Source organism: Equus caballus, chromosome 4 (assembly GCF_041296265.1).
Source record: "Equus caballus isolate H_3958 breed thoroughbred chromosome 4, TB-T2T, whole genome shotgun sequence".
In the NCBI taxonomy this organism is placed as follows: domain Eukaryota; kingdom Metazoa; phylum Chordata; class Mammalia; order Perissodactyla; family Equidae; genus Equus; species Equus caballus.
The window spans coordinates 94,149,245-94,169,915 of NC_091687.1; the positions used below are offsets into that span (position 1 = coordinate 94,149,245).

The following is a 20,671-nucleotide window of genomic DNA, read 5'->3' on the forward strand; positions in this document are numbered from 1 at the left end:
TCTGTTGTTTAACCAGTCCCCTATGACATGTTGACTCTTTCTAATCTTTTTTAAAATTTCAAACAGTGTGGCTTTTAATAACTGTGTGTGTACACATATGTATACATGTACATTTTTGTAGATTTGAGCTGCTATGCTTGATAAATTCCTGGCAGTGCTTGGTCAGAAATATATGTACTTAAATTTTTTTTAAGATAATGCCAAATACCCTCTCCAATTTTTAAAATAGTTTTTAAAAGTTTTCATTCCTCTCAGCCCTACTCTGCACGGTTTAGTCCTGATTGCGTATCATTTTCTATTATCCTATAACTTACTATATATTTTTATCTTAAATGCTCCCATTAATTTATAAGCCTATATAACTTTGTATCCCCCATATTGCCTAGCCTAGCACTAAATATGTCCTCAAATACTTATCAGCAGGTTAATTTTTCTTCTAGGACCCACAGATAGTGAAAAATGTTTGGAGTTGAGAGTGAGATATTTGGTACCTGTAGGCAGGTGGCATCTAACAGAAGGGTCTTATAGAAACTGTGAGTTGGTAATCTTTTTAAGTAGAGGCAGCAGTTGATGTGCAGGAGGAAAAAAAGAACTGGGGAATAGCAACACATGTTGCAGAGATCAGTAAGTTTGAGGACAAAGGGGAAAAAGCCAAAGTTCCTTGATAGTGTTAGGTGCAAAACCCAGCTAGGGGGATTGAGATTGGAAAGGAAGGCATACAGATTACAAGCAGCTAATGTAGAAAAAATATTTCAAGAATTTGATCTTTAACCAGGGTTTTGCTTGTTTTGTTTTGTTTTAGAGTACAAGGGAGACCTAAACATATTTTCAAATGGTGAGGAAAAATCCTCTGTGGCAGGGTATATTGTATTATGTCAGAAAAGAAAGAGATTCTGGGAGCAGCCTCTCAGAGGAGATATAGGTGGAAAGGGGTGGAATCTAGTGGATTAATGAGGCCCAGGTGAGGTATAACAAGCCGGCATGTGCCAGATGATGGGAGTATCTTCCGTAAGTTTGCTTTGAGCTCATGGGTTGAGAAATCGAGAAAGAGGAGGGCTTGTCATTGTAAGGAGCAAAGGATAAGGTTCTAGGTTACGTGCTATGGAGTGTATGCTTGGAAGTGAGAAATCAAAGGGATTGTGAAAACACATGGAAAGTTAGGGTGGTTAGGACAGGTTCGGGTGGGTTCTCCTCAGCACAATTACAGTCGTGAAACAAATAAATCAAAGGGAAGAATGACTGTGGGTTGGCTTGGAGGGCTTGATAGAAATAAAGGGAGTTCGTGGTACTATAAGAGCTTGATCAGCTTGATTTAGGAATTTGAAACAGGTCCAAACTGAGAAGTAGAATGGAAACTTTTTTTGTGTATATGCAAACTGTACTTTGCCTAAGGGAAAAGGAAAAATCAAGTGATATAATACTTAGAAGAGTTAAAAGAAAAAATAAATGCATTTTATTCTTAGTGTTTTATATTCTAAACTCTTTCATGAGAAAGTAATTTACTGCTGAATTTAGAAAATTTTAACTTTTATGATAACAAATAAAAAGTAGCTTTTTCTCAAAAACTTTAAAAACTGCCTTTTAAAAGCACTAATTCAATCTAGATTTAGATTGCATATGAGTGAATATGTGATAGTGCACTTACAATCTTTGTAAAGTCATATTTCTGAAAACTTCATGGCATTGTGTGACTATTTATGCACATAAAGAATATAAAATAATAGAACTGCCATTCCTAGTTTTTAAAAATGTTTTTATTTTGTTGATTATAAAACTACATTTAAAAGCATTCCAAATTTTATAGGTATATTAAGTGAACTTGATGTTGACGTAAACGAAGGATCTCTAATGGAGCTACAGGGACATATTGGAAGATTCCAGGTAACTAATTTGTATTTCTTTAAAGAGCAGCTATAAGACTTGTAAGAAAATACAACAGTCCTCTCACCCGTCCCTGTTCTCCCTGGATTTGGGCAAACTGTTTCAACTGATTCTTTGATATCTCTAAATATGATTATATTGCTACTAATCAATTTTCCAATTTTAGGAATCATCAATGACTTTCCATTGAGGAAGTGAGAATTTAGATCTCTTGACTCCTTTTCTTCCACCATACAACATGTACATTTCTCATACACCCCCTTGAAACTCAATATAATTGTATCGTAATTTTAATTAGATTGATATTTAGTGTTACATTATTGTTATTATGTAAATACCATTTATGATTAAACCATGGACAGTATGTTACTTTTCTGTGCAACATTATGTTTTCCCTAGAGTAAATAATTTTCTTTTTTTATTTGCTTTGTTTTTATGTACTTATTTCTTAAATTATTCCCAAACTCTCCTCCCATTCTATATTCTCCTTTCAGTATATTCAAACATAATAGATAGCTTATCAATTAGATATTTTATCATAGTCTTTCTCGGAGCCTCTGGCCTTCTTTGATCTGAACATCTTTACTTTTTATTGGCTGCAGAGTAATTATATTCTAGAATTTATATTTCATTGTTTTGGATACAGTAATTTACTTAACCAATCTTCTTTTCATGTATTGTTTTTTAAGTTTTCAAAAGAAAAATTCTGCAATCATCATTTTTGTGCACAGATTTTTAACCCATAGGTGAAATAACATAGCTGGGTCTGAGGTATACACATTGTACATTTGAGTCACTGGCAGGCAGCACTCCAGAAAGGGCTGCACTCTCTCCAGTACAACCCAGAGACTCCTTTTTTTCCCTCAGTCTTTTAACTTTTTTCATTGGTAGAGAGGTATTTCTGATGGATCTTTCATAAGATGACCTCTGGAAATGTTTTAATCTATCTATTTTATCTGTAAGAGTGACAAACAGCCTGTTATAAGTTTTAAAAATAGATACAACTATTTTGGCAAAAGAAGTTTATATTATAGGCTCCTTAATATATTTTGCCTTATCCAAACTTACTACTTAAACTAATGTCAGTTTAAATAGGATATTATATATTATGTATGTGTAATACTAATTTTTAAAATACTTGTTTTTATTGTTCACTTACTATGTGCAGAACACTATACTAAGCACTTTAAATACAATTCAATGTCTTAGGTAATCGTGACCACAATCTTGTAAGGTAGAATTACTATTATCACTCTAGAAATGTGAAAATAGAGGCTTGAAGAAGTTAAGTAACTTGTTCTAGGTCACAGAGCAAGAAGTCATGTACCTGCGATGGAAACCCACACCACTGCTTCCAAACCCATGTACTAACCACCAGATATACTGCCAATTTTGAAAAGCTTGTCCTTTTTCTCTGAGAACTTTAGGAAAAATTGTATTTTCAGGTGAAAAGTAGCAACATTTCAAGCAGATGACATTTCCATTTTACCTGCCAAAGCTACCTGTGTGTTCCCAACCCCTTTATGAAGTCCCCAAGAGCAGCCACAGGAGTAACAGCCTTTAAATTTGAGCCTTAGAAGACAGAATTATCATGCCCCTTGCTTGTTACTAACCATCTCCTATTTGCCATCTCATTTTGCTTTTCATTGTTTATCAACTTGTGTTTATTTAATGGGTATCTACCAAAGAATTATTTGATGTGGTAGAGAAAATTTGTTGGCAAACATAGATTATAGTGGGGATTAATTGCTGAAAATTGACATTCTTTTAATGAGTTGACTGCCAAGCAAATACATTTGCAAAAAGGTGAATTTTAATAGTGCTAACTTTAGTTGATTCGGTTGGATGTAAGAAATCAGACACTTTAAAGAGTGATTCCACTCCCCACTGAGTTTTTTCTTTTTTATATCCCTCAAGAAAGAGAGGGCACTAATTTTAAACATATCCAACTACATATGAACAAATATCTTTTTCTTTCTTAGCGCCAGTGCTTAGGGTTACTAAGTCGCTTTGGTGGCTCCGACAGACTACGTCAGTTTAAATTTCAAGATGATAATGTGGAGGGAGATAAAGTGAGCAAGAAAGATGAGATTGAATTGGCTATGCAACAGGTAAGAGGAGTGAGAATTATGTAACTATTCTTTAAGATTTTACTGTTTTTGGAAATATTTGGTAACAGATGTGAGTAGTTTTACAAATTGATTTCTAACTGTTGTAATTTTACAAATTGATCTCTAATTTTGTTCTCCTTCAAATCTGGATTTCCATGATATTAGGGCATTTGGAAAGCTAATACTTTTGTTGCTGCTATTTTTCCATTGTAGATTTGTGCCAACGTCATGGAATATTGCCAGTCACTCATGTTACAGAGTTCCCCTACCTTTCAGCATGCTGTGTGTCTCTTTACCCCTAGCCTGTCAGAAACCATTAATAGAGATGGCCCCCGGCAAGGTGAGCCTAGCTCTTTCTTTTTGTATTTGAGGAATTTAGTTGCTGTGATTATGACAAGCTCTAGTTGGCTCCAGTAAGATGCAGTTTTTTCTTTACAAGCAATTAATGGAAAAAATTTTAAATGATTTTAGGAAGGAGTGATGAGGAGGTACTCTTGTCAGATCTGTAGATAAGCTGGAGAGCTCAAGAGAATAGAGAAGTTCAAGATTTTCTGAGGATAAATCTAGAAGAGCCTTGTGGGGAGAGTATAGTTTTGATTAGTACTTGAGATCCCAAAGAAAGGATCTAGTATTAGAGAGTAAGCTAGTTGGGTGAAAAATACGAAAATATAACAGACGGTTTGTATGTTAAATCATGTTAAGCTGAATACAGTGTCTAAACTGGGTTTTGTGTCAAAGCTCCAAATTTCTATAACATAGCAAAGTAAAATTTAGATACTGAGTAAGCTGACGTAACCTGTGATTTCCTAATGACACAGTAGGGAAGATTTGGAATATGAGGCAGGGTTATGGATTGATAAAAGCTGTTAGCCCATTGAACACCTAAAAGACAAAGCCCATTTCAGGTCTTGGTGGTGGGAATGGAATGGAATGGAATGGAAGTCTTTTGTTTGAAATTCTGAAAATCATTTTGTCACATTTCATCCTCTCTAAGATCTTATTTTCCCTGAAAATTGCTTGATCACAAAAAATACATATTTAATAGAATGATATTATAAAAAAATATTAGTTTAACAACATATAACTTCTATCTTATATAAATTGTGCCAAGGACTCTACTTGTCTAATTCTATTATAAAATCCTAGCTAGTAGGATTAAAAAACTTTATTGAGGTATTATTTATATACAACAAGATTCACCCATTTTAGGCATACAGTCTCAATAATTTTGGTAATTATATATAGTATATAATTAACACCACAATCAAAATATAGAATAATTCCTTTCTTAAAAGTTTCTTCTTGCCCGTTTGCATTTGATTGTTTCCTTCGACCCCTGACCCAGGCATCTGCTCTTCTGCTTTCTGTCACAATCGTTTTGCCTTTTACAGAATTTTATATAAATAGAATCATACAGTACATAGTCTTTGTGTTTTGACTTTTTTTACTTAGCTCAGTGCTTTTGATATTCGTTCATGTTGTATGTATCACTATTTTCTTCCTTTTTATTGCTGAACAGTATTCCATAGTTAAAATATACCACAATTTATCTATTCACTAGTTGAAAGACATTTGGGTTATTTCCAGTTTTTTGGCTATTATGAATAGTGCTGCTACAAATATTTGCATATGGAAATTTGTGTAGGCCTATGTTTTCATCTCTTGAGTCGATACCTAGGAATGGAATTCCTGGGTTGTATGATATGTTTAACTTTATAAGATGCTGCCATTCTGTTTTACAAAGTGACAATTATTTTGCATTTCCACCTGCCATGTATAATGTTCTAGTATAATGTATAATGTTCTAGTTGATCCACTTCCCTACCAGTGCTTATAATGTCAGTCTTTTTAAACGTTTGCCATTCTAGTGGGCGTGTTGTTATATTCTATTGTGGTTTTAATTTGCATTTCCTTGATTACTAGTGGTGAGCCTATGTCCAGTTCTAGCACCATTTGTTGAAAAGACTCTTTGTCTGTTTGGATTACCTTGAGAACTTTTGTCAAAAATCAATCGACCACAGGAGCCGGCCCAGTAGCGTAGCAGTTAAGTTCGCGTGTTCTGTGTCGGTGGCCCAGGGTTCACCGGTTCGGATCCCGGGTGTGAACCTATGCACTGCTTGTCAAGCCATGCTGTGGAAGGCATCCCACATATAAAGTAGAGCAAGATGGGCACGGATGTTAGCTCAGGGCCAGTCTTCCTCAGCAGAAAGAGGAGGATTGGCAGCAGATGTTAGCTCAGGGCTAATCTTCCTTAAAAAAAGATCAATTGACCACATAAGTTGGGGTTTATTTTTAGATTCTCAATTCTGTTCCATTGATCTGTTGTGTCTGTTTTTTCTCTAATACCACACTGTCTTTCTATGGTCTATACTCTCTATCTTCCATGGCTTTACAGTAAGTCTTGAAATCAGGTACTGTAAATCCTCCAACTTTGTTCTTCTTTTTCAAAATGTTGTCTGCTTACGGATTCCCTGGTTTATCTTTTTCCATCCATTTACTTTCATGGTATCCACGTCTTTGTTTAAAGTGCATCTCTTCTACACAGCAGAGTTGGGTCTTTTTTTCTTTTTAAATCTGTTTTGACTATCGCTGTCTTGTAGTGGAATGTTTAGTCCTTTAATCTTTAATATAATTATTGGTATGGTTGGATTTAAGTCTAATGTTTAATTATTTTCTATCTATTGTTGTTTTCTGACTGCCTTTTCTGGGTTTTTTGTTTTTCCTTTTCTCCTTTTCTGTTTTTTTGTTGTTGTTGTTGTTTTTGCTGAGGAAGATTAGCCCTGAGCTAACATCTGTTGACAGTCCTTCTCTTTTTCTGCTTGAGGAAGATTAGCCCTGAGCTAACATCCATGGCAGTTTTCCTCCACTTTATATGTGGGTTGCCACCACAGCATGGCTGACGAGTGGTGTAGGTCTGTGCTTGGGATCCAAACCCATGAACCCAGGCTACTGAAGTGGAGCATGCCAAACTTAACCACTATGCCATGGGGCCAGCCCCCTTTCCTGCTTTTTAAAAAATTGTATCTTATAGAATTTAAATTTCCCATTGGGTTTTTAGCTATACTTCTTTGAATTTTTTTTGGAGGTGCCATAATTTTTTATGGAGGTGCCATAATTTTTTAAAGGCTATTTATTGTTAATATTGTACCACTTCATGTAAAATTTAGACCTCTTGTAACTGTATAGGTCCATATTCTACCCCCTTTCCTTTATAATTGTTACATGTATTTCATCTATATGCATTATAAATCCCATTAGAGGATACTGTAATTCTTACTTTAAACATTTTAATAGTTTATAAAGAAACTAAGAACAAAAAGGTAAAAAGTAAAATAATCTTTAGCATTTATCCAGATATTAACCACATTTGATGCTCTTCATTCTTTCCTGATTATTGGAGTTTCCATCTGGTATCGTTTTTCTTCAGGCCAAAAATTTCCTATAGTACACATCTGCTGTGATGAATTCTCTTCGATTCTTTTATTAAAAATGTCTTGATGTTGTCTTCATTTTGCAGAAGAATTTTGCTGAATATGGAATTCTGAGTTGGCAGTTTTTTACTTTCTGTACTTTAAAGGTATTTCTGTACTTTGTTTTGGCTTCCGTGATTTCTAATGAGCAGTGGCCATTGATGGCAGTGTTGTTCTCCTATATGTCAAGTGTTGTTTCTCTCTTGCTGCTCTTAAGACATGTGCTCTATCTTCCAGCAGTTTGACTTTTATGCCTTGGTGTGAGCTTCTTTGTTTTTATTCTTTTTGGTGTTTGTTGAACAACTTGTATCTATAAATTTCTTTGCTTTAGCAATTTTGGGAAAAATTTGTCCATTTTCTCTTGAAATATTTCTCAGCCCTGTTCTCTCCAAACATGTATTATAGACTGTTTGATGCTGTATAATATGTCCCTGGGACTCTGTTCATTTTTTTTCAATCTTTTTTCTCTCTGTTCTTTTCCTTGAATATTTTCAGTTGATCCATCTTCAAGTTCACTTATTCTTTCCTCAATAAACTCCATTGGCTGTTAAGTATATCCAGTGAACTTTTTATTTCAAAAGCTGTATTTTTCAGTTCTAGAATGTCCATTTGGTTCTTTTATATCATTTCTATTTTCTCTCTGAGATTTCCTGTGGTTTTTATTGATTATGAGCATATTTTGTTTTCCCTAAATTAGAATAGTTATAATAGTTACTTTAAAACCCTCATTCATTAGTTTCCAACATCTGGTTCATCTGCGATTATTCATGATTGATTTTCTTGTCTCTTGAGAATGTGTTCCATTTTCTTAGTTGTTTATATGTTGGGTAATTTTAAATTGTATACTGACATTATGAAGTTGCAAAGTTTCTAGATTCTGTTATTTTTTGTTTTCCCCTATGAGTGTTATTTCCTTCATTTTAGCTGGCAATTACCTTGGCTGTATTTGAACTGTGAACACTGATCCTGAGGTGGCAGGTGCTGTCTCAGTTTAAGTCTTTTGCCTTTAGCTGAGCTGTTTTGAGTGTGTTCCATGCATACCTGGTTCAGGGCTCAGTCAGTGATGTGGGTAGCCTTGGGGATCCCCTCTCTAGCTCTTCCAAGATTCCCCCAACTTTTTCAGCAGTCATGGTTTCCCAGCTTCCTAGCTTCTTTTTTGGTTTCGCAGGCTTGAATAACTGCTTTTTCCATCAGCACTCCTGCCCCTGCACTGTGGTGCTTGTGCTACTGCCAGCTCTACTTAGCCCCAGGCTGAAGGCCGTGGAGATGGGAACTTACTCATGCAGTTGTATAGGTTCTGTCTGCCCTCCTCCCCACCAGTGTCTCTCTGCTTCTCTTCACTCTCTGGTGCCTTCAGGCAGTTATTTTCTGTATTATAGCTAGGTGTTTTAGTTGTCTGCTATGGGCAGGAGGTGGGGAATGGGCTGTTGTCTGATATGGTTTTAGTTTGTCATACTTGGAAGCAGAAGTCCTTAATAGCTAATAAGATACCTTTACGTAAAGATACCTTTCACTTAGTGATTCATTTGGAGTAGTCTTACTTAGGTGAGGGTATGTCTTAAAGAAATTGAAGAAGTAGCTATGAAGATTTATAGTGGATTATAGTGGAGCCGGCCTGGTGGTGCAGCAGTTAAGATCGCACATTCCACTTTGGCAGCCCGGGGTTCACCGTTTCAGATCCTGGGTTGCGGACATGTGCACCGCTTGTCAATCCATGCCATGGCAGGCGTCCTGCATATAAAGTAGAGGAAGACGGGCACGGATGTTAGCTCAGGGCCAGTCTTCCTCAAAAAGAAACAAAAGAGGAGGATTAGCAGCAGATGTTGGCTCAGAGCTAATCTTCCTCAAAAAAAAAAAAAACTTATAGTCTATGGGGTAAATGCTTAAGTCATTTAGATTGGAGATATAAAACAATTCCTTTGACTTAATAAACAAGTTAGTTTTACATAGTTCTAGCTTTCTCCTATATTCGAAAAGTTTGCTGCCAGGAAGATCACTAGAATAAAAAGATGCTACTATGGGAAGATTTCAACCCCTGCCTGCCCTTGCCAGCACAAGGGGAAAGTTACCTTTCTAGTCCAGGTAGCTTGGCAAATGTGAAAAGAGTTCATCTTCACTTTGGAAGGGTATGGAATGATTGGGAATCCTACCCAAAGACCCCTTTTCATTCAGAACAGTGGTTTTCCTGTCACCTGATAGCGACATTTAACCTAATCTGTCTCCTCTCTATCTGGCAGTTGTAAATGAATGTGAATCTGTTTATTAATCCCTGTAGATCTATAGCTTGATGGAGACAATCTTGGGGCCGGCCCTGTGGCGCAGCAGTTAAGTTCGCACGCTCTGCGTCTCAGCGGCCGGGGGTTCGCTGGTTCAGATCCCGGGTGCGGACGTGGCACTGCTTGGCATGCCATGCTGTGGTAGGCGTCCCACATATAAAGTAGAGGAAGATAGGCACAGATGTTAGCTCAGGGCCAGGCTTCCTCAGCAAAAGGAGGAGGACTGGCAGTAGTTAGCTCATCTTCCTCAAAAAAAAAAAAAGACAATCTTTTTCTAACCCCTTGAATATAACTTTTAAAAACAAATTTAACCTGAACATAAGATTTTCAAACCAAATTGTAATTTCGTCATGTATTCTTCAAAAACATTAATCATATGCTAATAATATATCCCTAGTAATTATTAAAATTTCATTTAGTTTGTTCTCATTTTGAGCCAATCTTTCGCATACCATATGATCTTTAATACTTAAAGGTGAACTTTATGAAGCCTTATAAATTGATCTTTATCTCTCATCAGACTTGTCAAAGAGTTAATAAGCATATTTTCCTCTGCCAATTCTAGGCATAAGAGTCAGTAGCTATGTGGTAGTTTCGAGAATACTTAGTTTTAAAGAGGCAATTTGACCTAGTGGTTAAGACCACAGACTGTTGATGAATTGCCTAGATTTTAGAGCCAGTTCTACAAGTGACTATTGGTATGACTTCAGAAAAATTACTTACCCTCTTTGTGCCTCAGTTTCCTTATCTGTAAAGTGGAAGTCATAACCAACTCTCCTCCAATGAATTAATGTAAGGGTTAAATGTGTTAATATATGTCAAGTGCCTTAGAACAATGCCTGGCACTTAGCACTACCTAAATGTTAGCTATTATTATTTCCATTATTGCTATTGTTATTGCTGTTATCATTTAGTATATTTACATTACTTGTGATCCAGGGACCCTTTCCTATAGCACTTCTAGTGCCTAGACCTCGTGATCTTTCCTGCAGAATCTGTTTCTGTAGTCGAATTTCTCAGGAGCCATCCTCATCTGATGTCTAAGTCTGGAGCTTCGGAACTAATATTTTCTAGACTTGAGCAAGTTAGTGTTTGAGAACTCCTGAAATGCTTTGGAGTATTCTCAGCATTAAGTTATCCTCTTTGTGGATATCTTCCTCCTAGTAGGTATCACATAAATGTGATCTGGGGACCAGGGTACCTAAGTTCACTAGGAGAAGTCTCTCTATAATGACCTATATCGTTGAGACTGTCACATCTTCACTGAAGACTGGAAAGGGAAACCTGGCAATTCAGATGAGTCTGAGGTATCCTGGTTGGTGGCAACATCCACTGACAGGGGCCTGCTCTCTCTCTTCCCCTCCACATGAAGATCTGTGAGATCTGACTTTGGAGCAAGGGTAAGGGAGATGGTAGTGAAAGAAGCAAATGCAGATCTCTCCTTCAGTATTCATGGAAGTTGGCCATGAAAGAAAGATTATTTTAAGTTGAACTTGAAATTACGTAGGTATTTCTGAAGAAATCCCTCAGTCGTAAGAGGAAATTGCTCTATTTGCACTATACAAACTTATCTCTGGAATGGTAGTGTTATTATTCTCTAGTTGTTCTTCCCTCTGTGGATAACTTCTCCAACATCCCACTGTCCTTTGCACCTTCACCAGAAGGTAGTCAAGTAAAAGGCAGACCATTTTGTTTTGCTACCCAAGTGGAGTTACTGTGGTAAAAGACTTATTAAAGTTCAAATCCACTTATATTTTTTAATATTTAAGTTCGCGTTCTCCTTATCTCTTTGGAAGAATGACTTTGAGCTGGGAATTTAGCAACCAGAAAGATGCAGACTGTAAATGAGTCCATATGACTAGAGCTGTAGGGTGAGGCAGGAATTTTTCACCTGGGGTCAGGAAACTGCATACTTGTATATATGGCTTCTGTATGTGTGAATATTGGTGGTGGGGGGGGGGGGATACGGGTGTAAAGGTTGATAACTAACATAGAGTTCTCAAGAGGTCTTCACCCAATAAAGGGTAAGCTCTGTGTATGTCCATCAGCCAAATTTTCTTATTCTTTTAAGGTCTCCAGCTTACGTACATACCTGATACAGTATGTACAGTAGCTCCTAACCACTCTTGAACTGTCAGTGATATTTGAAAGTAGTCTTGGGTTGGTTTTAATAATAGTTTACATGCCCTTACATTCCTGGGCGTTCCTTGTTTTAAAACAGGTCATTTGAAATTCATATAAAATGCTTCTAAGTGGAACATTGTTTTTTATCATCAACTGTTAGATACCCAAGCTCCAGTAGTTCCGTATTGGCGCCTGCCTGGTTTGGGCATTATCATCTACCTGCTGAAACAGAGTGCTAATGATTTCTTCAGCTATTATGACAGTCATCGACGGAGTGTCAATAAGCTACAGAATGTGGAGCAGCTTCCACCAGATGAGATAAAAGAGGTATGAATCTTACAATGATCTGTGGAGACTTTTGAAAAGCCATTACTTGTACTAATAAGGGGCAGGGTACTGGTGTCAGACTTGTGAGTAAAGATGACGTATGCAATGAGACAAAAAGAATTAAAATGATTCTTCTCTGCGGCTTGAAGAAGAGTCCCTCACCTTAGCACCACACCTCATAAACATAGAAACTCTCGAATGAGAGACAGTGAAGTTGCACCATTCAAGAAAACCACGTGCCATTCGGTAGCACGGCAGCTGGCCTTTGAGTAGTTTTGGTAATTTATACTCTAGACTCGGTGGTAAGAAACTTAGGTTTCTATTGCAGATGCTTATTCAGTAAAAGCAATTCCATAGGTAAGATGTCTCTGTGCCTTCAGCATCTTCACTGTTTAGTGAATTTTTCAGACAAACGGGATGGTGTATCAGACTTGACTGCCTGCTCTCAATGACCCAGAATCATTCCCTGGCATTTATTGTAGCTAGAGATACTGAGTTGCCAGGCTTGCCTCCCAAGGAGTCTGCTTTCTTTCCCGTTTGGCACTGTTAGGCATCTCTTGGCCAGTGCTGAAGTTTCTTGGTGTCCTGTGGCAGCCTGGATGTTGAACCATTTTGCCATTCCCGGTTCACACCAGCTGTCCTGAAAAACTCCATGTCACTCTTAAGAGTAGTCAAAGCCCACTCCCTCTTGCCACTCTTCTGATATCACAGGGAGCATTTATTGAGCGTTTATGATCTGCCAGCCCCTGAGCCACAAGTTCTACCTGAATACGTGAGACACATGTTGCTACTCCCATTTCCCAGATGAGGAAGCTGAGACACTGAAAGTTGAATAACTTACCCAAAGCCATGCAGCCAGCAAGTACAGTACAGGTTGGGGCAGGAGTTGTTGGCTGGGTTCAGGTAATCCCTGAAACTGTGTTGTTTACACCTGGCAGCCCTTCCCCCTCTCGATGCTAATGCTCGCAAGGGGAACTGTAGCATCACGGTAAAATATGTGGCACTCCACCAGCCCCAGTATGCCCTCTGCCCAAGCCAGTGTCCGAATTTTCAATTGAACCGCTGTGCTTATCAGTATGCCAAATAGAAGAGTGAGTGGGGTGGTTCTGGTTGATGATCCTATTGTTTATGCTCTAGCAGTCTACTTTACGTTTTCTTCAGAAGATACGTGACAGCTGTTACAGAAATTCTCTATGGCATTGCTACACCTACGATTGAAAAAACCTGTTTTGTTTTAATTTGACAGGAAATTCAGGGTTGGTTGGCCCATCAGCAGATTGGAAATATCTGTTTCAGGGGCAGGACTTTTTCAGAAAGCAGCAGATGAATATTCATTTGTGAATTCAACTGCTTCTTTGGCTCTTGTTTTTTTAAGTCGCTAGTGTCCTAACTAGATAATAAGTCTTGTCTGCGAAGATGGTTCAACTTATCTGAATGTTTTTCACAGTACTTATCACAAGCAACCTGTTTTATAGTAGATTTTCATTAAACTTTTGTTAGAATTTATGTCGTTCTTAATACTGTGTTTGTTTCTTTTTCTTAGTTGTGTCAGTCTGTGATGCCTGCTGGTGTTGATAAAATCTCCACTGCCCAGAAGTATGTTCTAGCGAGAAGGCGTTTGGTGAAATTGATCAATAATCGAGCTAAACTGCTCTCCCTCTGTTCTTGTATCCTTACTGAAATCATAGGGGGACTTGAATGGTGACCTTTAAGAAAATCTTCAAATGTAGGAACTGTTTACTTATTCTCACCTTATTTGGACTTCAGAACCATATGGAAAGGGCCATAATTACTGTAAATGCCTGATGTATTTCCAAATTAAAATTTTTTTTCTTACCTTTTAGAGTAGCTAGTAATCTCTGTCTGGGCAGGAGATCCTTATCTCACATACTCCGCAGCCCCCACCTCCTTCCTCTCTGCACACCTTGCTGCTTTTTGGGGAGACGCCGTCAGTGCAGTCTTACCCTGTCTGTTAGACTGAGGCCATGGGTACATCACTCAGTACTTGCAGTCCTTTTTTCTCCTCAGAAACTAGTTTGTAAAAAAAACATGTGATGACATTGTTTTCCTTTAATCTGAGCCTTTATCTGTAGTTATCATAGAGACCTGCCTATTTATTCTTTGGCGCCATTTGGAGTACTACTTGTTACATTGTACACCCACGGATTCTCAAGATTCCTTATTTGCCTCCAGGACCTTATTTAAAAGCAGAAGACTACAAGGTAACCTTTATTCTGAAAATTAGTAAACCATAAATGCCTATAGATTTTAGCTCCTTGAAAAACAGTTACATTTTAATTTATTTTTTATGTTTCCATGTAACTAAGAGTGAATTAGGTAATTGAGAGCTGTTTAGTTACTAGACGTAGCTATTTTTTATATTTTACCTCTGTCCCTGGGAAATTATGGGCAGCATAAGAGCTTCTTGGAGGCTGCTCCGCAGCTTCTTGCAGGTTGCTGACCCAGCTCCAGAGCTCCAGAGTCCCCTGGTCACAGATAATTTTCCAGAAGAATGGAAGCAGGTCAGCCTAGGCCATGTTTCTTGTTGCTGGTCTGAGCCTCTAACTGATGAGCATGTATTGGAACCCTCAGAGGGGAAGAAACAGAAGAAAAGCGTGAGAACCCTGGCCTAGAACAGGGAAATGCTTCCCAGGGGCTTGCGTTTACTGAAAGTTAAAATAGAGTTCTCAATCTTGACCCATGTTTTTCATTGTCATCAGGTTCTTCCACCGTATAGTAGAAATGTACTTGCAAAGCTGGTTTGACTGTGTCTTTATTTCTAGATTCCTTTGCTTCAGAAACCAATCTGGATTTTAGAAGTGGACTGACTGTGGTAAGCCAACATGACATAGACCAGGTAAGATTCTGTTGTCATTCTCTTTTTTTTCTTTTTGAAGGGAAAAGGAAAAGCCTAATATATTAGCAAGATTATAGTTTGCACGGTTGCATACAAAGACTTCATTTGAATTCTGGCATAGCCACCTAACAGATACGTGACTTTGAACAACTTACTTAACTTCTGAGCCTTCATTTTCTCGTAAGAAATAGGAATGATAATTCAACCTCAAAGAATTTCGTTAGAATTAAATGAGGTTTCATATGCGAGGCTCGTAGGGTAGTGCCTAGAATATAGTTCAATAGTTGGTAAGCATTATGATCTGGAAACTCCTAATTTCTTTTGATTAACTTTGTAGAATTTTTAGGCTCAAAGTATCACTCAACACTTAATTTTTCAGAAAATAACTTAATGGAGAGATCGTAAGTAGCCATTAACAATTCCACTGTAGTAGAGTATAATATCGTACAGCATTATGTACTTAGTAACAATTTGATCAGTAGTATTGGAATGAATGAAGCACACTCCAAAAACAATTAAAATGGAAACCTCATATGAAACTAATAGCAAAGTCTTAGAAACAAAGTAGTTACCAGGGTGTATGATATTAGGGAAAATGAATTAGAGCTAGCTCAGCTACTAGACATCTGACTGTCCATGCCGTGATTTGGCAAAGTCTCTGCTCTTCCCTCATCCCTCTTGGTCACTGCCTTTCTTAAAGCTGAAGGTTGGGCCTTATCCGGGAAAGAGAGGTGCAGTTACAGCATCCTCTAGACCACACTTAGCCAGACATCATAGATACCATACTCTTATCCTAGCCCTGACTACACTTGCCCCTTAGTGACTTTATAGCAGGAATTCATTTTTTGGCTAGACTTGTTTAGAGAAGCTAATGTTAAGTGAGGCCATGTGCATAATTAGCCAAAAAAAACATCTTCCAGAAGATGTCTAAAAAATATATGTTGGGGCTGGCCCAGTGGCATAGTGGTTAAGTTCGCACACTCCACTTCAGGCATCCCAGGATTCACAGATTCAGATCCCGGCTGTGGACCTACACACTGCTCATCAAGCCATGCTGTGGCAGCATCCCACATAGAAAAAGTAGAGGAAGATTAGCACAGATGTTAGCTCAGCAACAATCTTCCTCACCAAAAACATTAATAATAACTAAATAAATATATGTGGACTTAATGACCATTTCAGTTTCATTAGACTGGTCTGTTATAAAGTTAGAAGAAGTACAAGATTAATAAATAATTTTCTCACTCAGTGCTCTGATTTTAATGCAAAACTGAAGGCAGGTAGGTTCACTAATTTTTTCTTAATTTTAGTGTTTCAGTATACCAAAACGATCCATCTGAAATGACATATGCATTCTAAAATACATATGAATTCTAAAGTGTGTACCGGGTTCCCTCCTCGCATTTATATTTTTTGAAAGTAAAAGCATGCAAACTTTTTTTTTTTTTTAATTGAAAAATGAAGTAAAAGCATCTTTCCAATCTGTCCTTTGTTTCTTTCCCCAAAGGCACCCACTCTTAACTTCTTGCATGGCCCTTCAGGCCCATTTTGTATATGTCCATGTATCAGCAGCAGCAGCAGCAGCAGCAGTTATTGCTATTTAAAAACAAATTTAAATTTTTATACATTTATATAAGAAAGGAATGGGAAAAGCAGTATCATACCAATAAACTCTAGGGTGGAAAAAGTGAATGTTTAGTTAATTTGGTATGTGAGAAAGGACCACATAACAAAAATTCAAAGGTATTTTAAATTGGAAGACAGAATAAAAGAAATATTTGAGACTGCAGTTTTAATAATGAAATGTCATCTGTGTTACCTCTAGCTTCAGGCTGACGCCATCAACGCTTTTGGAGAATCACTACAAAAGAAACTTCTGGACATTGAAGGATTATATTCAAAAGTTCGATCTCGCTATAGTTTCATACAAGCTCTTGTCAGACGTATCCGAGGCTTACTGAGAATATCACGGAACTGAGAGCCTGTGCTAATATTCTTCTAGGGAAGAGATGAATTGGGGAAAACTGTCTCCGTTTTATAGATTAGTTTGTTTCTAAATTATGACCAAAAAATATTTTGCTATTTCTTTCTTTATATATGGACATCTTTTCTGTAAACTTCTGTGCCTGATTTCATCCTCACTAGTGAAAAATAAATGCTTTTTAAAAAAACAAAACAAATGTATGACGGGTCTTTTGAAATTTTACCTAGAAAATGATCATTATTGGGAATCCAACAAACAAACCTTCCACAGTCACTGGTGGTTTTCCCCCAGGGATATTACTGTGAATGCTAAATTAAAGGCATAATCGGGAAAGTCTTAATTTTTTCTCCCTTTGTACCTACACTACACTTCCGTGATATTGAATGTTACTCCGTGGAGTAGAGTGGATAATAAACTATACTCATGCCCTTTAACAGAATAGAATAGAATAGTACTATGAATGGTATATTATAGAAATGTCTCAAAAAGTTAAATTTCTCTTCCCTAAACTTATCTTTATCTTTTCTGCATATAAGTGATGATATAATAATTTACGTTTGTTCCTTAGAAATGATTGTGAAATTTCTCAAATTAATCATCTGCCTATATTTCTCATATAATTAGTATAAAGGCTATAATTAGGGCAAAAGAATTAACACAATCACCACTCTATTTCTTGCCCAATTGTATTTATGTTAAGTGACTACCTCATCTGAAAGTCCATTTTTCCCTTTTTGGCCACCAGTTATTTCAGCCTAGTATGTAGGAGAGACTGCCGAGAGGGGAAGAGTCTCGACTCTCCTGTAGTAGCAGGAAGTTAATACTTAGTTCTAGTGTGTTGCTGTTTTTTTCTAATCTAACAATAAAATTGCCTTGGCTTTTAAACATCTTTTAAAAAGGCTTTGTCATTGTTAGAGTTTGAAATTAATTTACTGCCCACCACTTACAAACATTAATCTTTAACTGGAAAGCATCCTGTTAACAAATAGAAATCTTAGAGGGTTGTGAATGAATAAGTGAGTCCAAAATGTAATAGTAATGACTGTCGCTCCACTCGTCAGGCATATGGTAATCTTTATCATCTGGAACACAGGCTTGAACCCAGAAATAATCAGAACAGAGCTTGGGGCACAGAATCAAAGCATTTTATAAACCTCTGAAGTGTGAAGCCTTCCACAGGATAGAGATAGTAGCTAAATTTGGCTTTAAGATTTTGGATTTACTAAACTTCATTAGCTTGTTTTCCCATCATTTCTTCCAAAATTACAGCAGACTATGGATCAGAAGTTGGGGCAGGAGAGAAGTGTGTGGGAGGTAGAGGCAGGAAGGATGGCAGCTGTGTGGGTGCTGCTTAAAAGGCTGACCAGAATACTGTTTGTGTGATAAATACAGCAGGGAGAGGCTAGTAATCAGGACTGCGGAGCGCTTGCCACCTGACTCAGCGTTCTGTTACCTGGGCCTGGAGAGAGGCTGTGGGGTGCAGCACGTGCTCTTCAGCAAAGCAAGGAGGATAAAAATAAATTTTAGATATTCAATGTAAAAAAGTTTTAGCATTTAAAGGGTAGGGTCATCTATTCTTCAACAATACTAAATAAGCATCAGATCTTCAGTGTGTTGTTTTTTACTGAGTTGATCAGTTTGATGGGGTTAGAAAATCAAAAGAAGTGAATACTTTCTTGCTAGTTGTTATTGTAGTTTTCATAAAACGGTGATGCATAAATATTTGTGCCTGAACTTAATCTGAGCATATGCAATCTAACCACTTCTAAATATTTGTCTATTGTTTTCCCAACTTATTTGGAAAAATTTTGACTCTTCACAAGAGTTTAAAGAAAATTACAGTGAACCCATATACCTTTCACCCAGCTTCACCAATTGTTAACATTTTGCACGTCTGCTTTAGCTTTTTTTGTATGTGTATAACTGGTTTCCTTCCTTAACTATTTGAAAGCAGGTTGTAGACATCATGACACTTTATCTGTAATATTTCAGCAAATAAGAACAAGGTTATTTCCTTCCTAACCACAATACCATTATCACACTTAAGACATTTGACAATAAAATGCAGTAAAATTTTCTAATATTCAGACCATGCTCAGACTTCCTCAATTGCCCCAAAAAGGTACTTTTAGAGCTTTATTATTTTACCCAGGATTTAATCACTCACACATTACATTTAGTTATCCTTTTATTCTCCTTTATTCTGAAACAGTTCCCCTCCCTTTTTGGAGGGAAAGGAGACTGATATAACATTGACATTTCTGAGCTGTTTGGAAAAAGTTCTCACAATTAGTTTGATTTTTTTAAATTAAATTCAGCTTGAACATTTTTGGCAAGAATATTACAATTCTGCAGGTAATCTTTTGCCCTCAGCATATCATATCAGGAGGTACGTGTCAGTTTGTTCTATTACATTAAGTTTGATCTTGTAGTTAAGGCAGTGTATGGCACATATCTCCGTTGTAAAGCTTATTCTTTCCCCAGTGTAATGAATAAGTAATCTGGGTGGGTTGCTTTGGGTCGATACTTTGAGACTGTGAATATCTTGTTTCCAAAAACACCTTTCAACTATTGGTTTTATCATTTATTCCAATTTTTAAAATTGTGTGCTGTTTCAGCCGTACAAATAATATAATCTGTATAATAAACACAGATATTCTATCCTCATGTCATATACCTAATTTGATCAAATCTTAAAATTAGTCACATTTGCTCCAGATCTTTTTTTTTTCTTTAGGAAATAAATGATGGTAGATACAGGTGAGGTGCCTGTGAGCTCCCGGGTCCCATTCCCCTACTTCTCTCCCAGAGAACCATTTTCAAGAATTCATTGTTGATCTTCACCATTCACGTTTTATATTTCCACTACAAATGTGTGTATTCCTAGGCATTAAAAAGTATTATTTTACAGGTTGTTAATCTTTATATGTGCGTCATCATCCTGTGGAGCAATTTGCGGGTTGTTTTTCTTGTTCAATATTGTGGGTTGTTTTTTTTTTCTTGGAGATTGGCCCTGAACTAACATCTGTTACCAATCTTCCTCTTTTTTTTTTTCTTTTTTTCCCTAAGCCCCAGTTCATAGTTGTATATCCTAGTTGTATCTCCTTCTAGTTCTTTGTGGGATGCTGCCACAGCATAGCTTGATGAGCGGTGTGTAGGTCTGCGCCCAGGATCTGGACTGGTGAACCCAGGCCATCAAAGCGGAGCACGTGAACTTAACCATTACACCACTGGGCCGGCCCAAACATTGTGTTTTTGATAATTCCTCATGCTCATTTATTGCAAGTATTGAATAGTAGTATCACATTGTACAAACACCTTAATTTATGCATTCTACTGTTGGTGGACTGTTATACATTTAACTTCCAAATATTTTGCTATTATAAACAGCGCTGGAATGTTCATTATCATACATGTCTCCTTGGATGAGACACATGACATGTAAGGGCTTCTCTGGATTATATAGCTAGAAATGGAAATCCTGAGGGAGAGATTAAGAGCTTTAATTTCACTAAAATATTGCAATATTTTTCTTAGTGGTTGCACCAATTTACTCCTACCCAATGGACTAAGAGTTTCTGCTTGTCCATACCATCAGTAACAGTTCCAATTGTCATACTTTATTTTTCCTAAAGACTTCA

At 37.1% G+C, this 20,671-nt stretch overlaps 1 protein-coding gene across 4 annotated transcripts in view; it reads left to right on the forward strand.

Moving 5' to 3' along the window:
• The window catches only part of NUP205 (nucleoporin 205), a 79,372-nt gene extending 62,146 nt beyond the window's left edge, over positions 1-17,226 (forward strand). For all 4 annotated transcript variants that reach the window (XM_023639762.2, XM_070265900.1, XM_070265901.1 and 1 more), the window contains 8 exons: positions 1,805-1,881; positions 3,864-3,992; positions 4,206-4,332; positions 12,023-12,189; positions 13,733-13,856; positions 14,283-14,411; positions 14,973-15,046; positions 16,872-17,226. In XM_023639762.2, the coding sequence (XP_023495530.2) occupies positions 1,805-1,881; positions 3,864-3,992; positions 4,206-4,332; positions 12,023-12,189; positions 13,733-13,856; positions 14,283-14,411; positions 14,973-15,046; positions 16,872-17,024 (980 nt within the window). In that variant the 3' untranslated portion in view covers positions 17,025-17,226. The remainder of the gene's footprint in view (positions 1-1,804; positions 1,882-3,863; positions 3,993-4,205; positions 4,333-12,022; positions 12,190-13,732; positions 13,857-14,282; positions 14,412-14,972; positions 15,047-16,871) is intronic.
• The last annotated feature ends 3,445 nt before the right edge of the window (positions 17,227-20,671 follow it).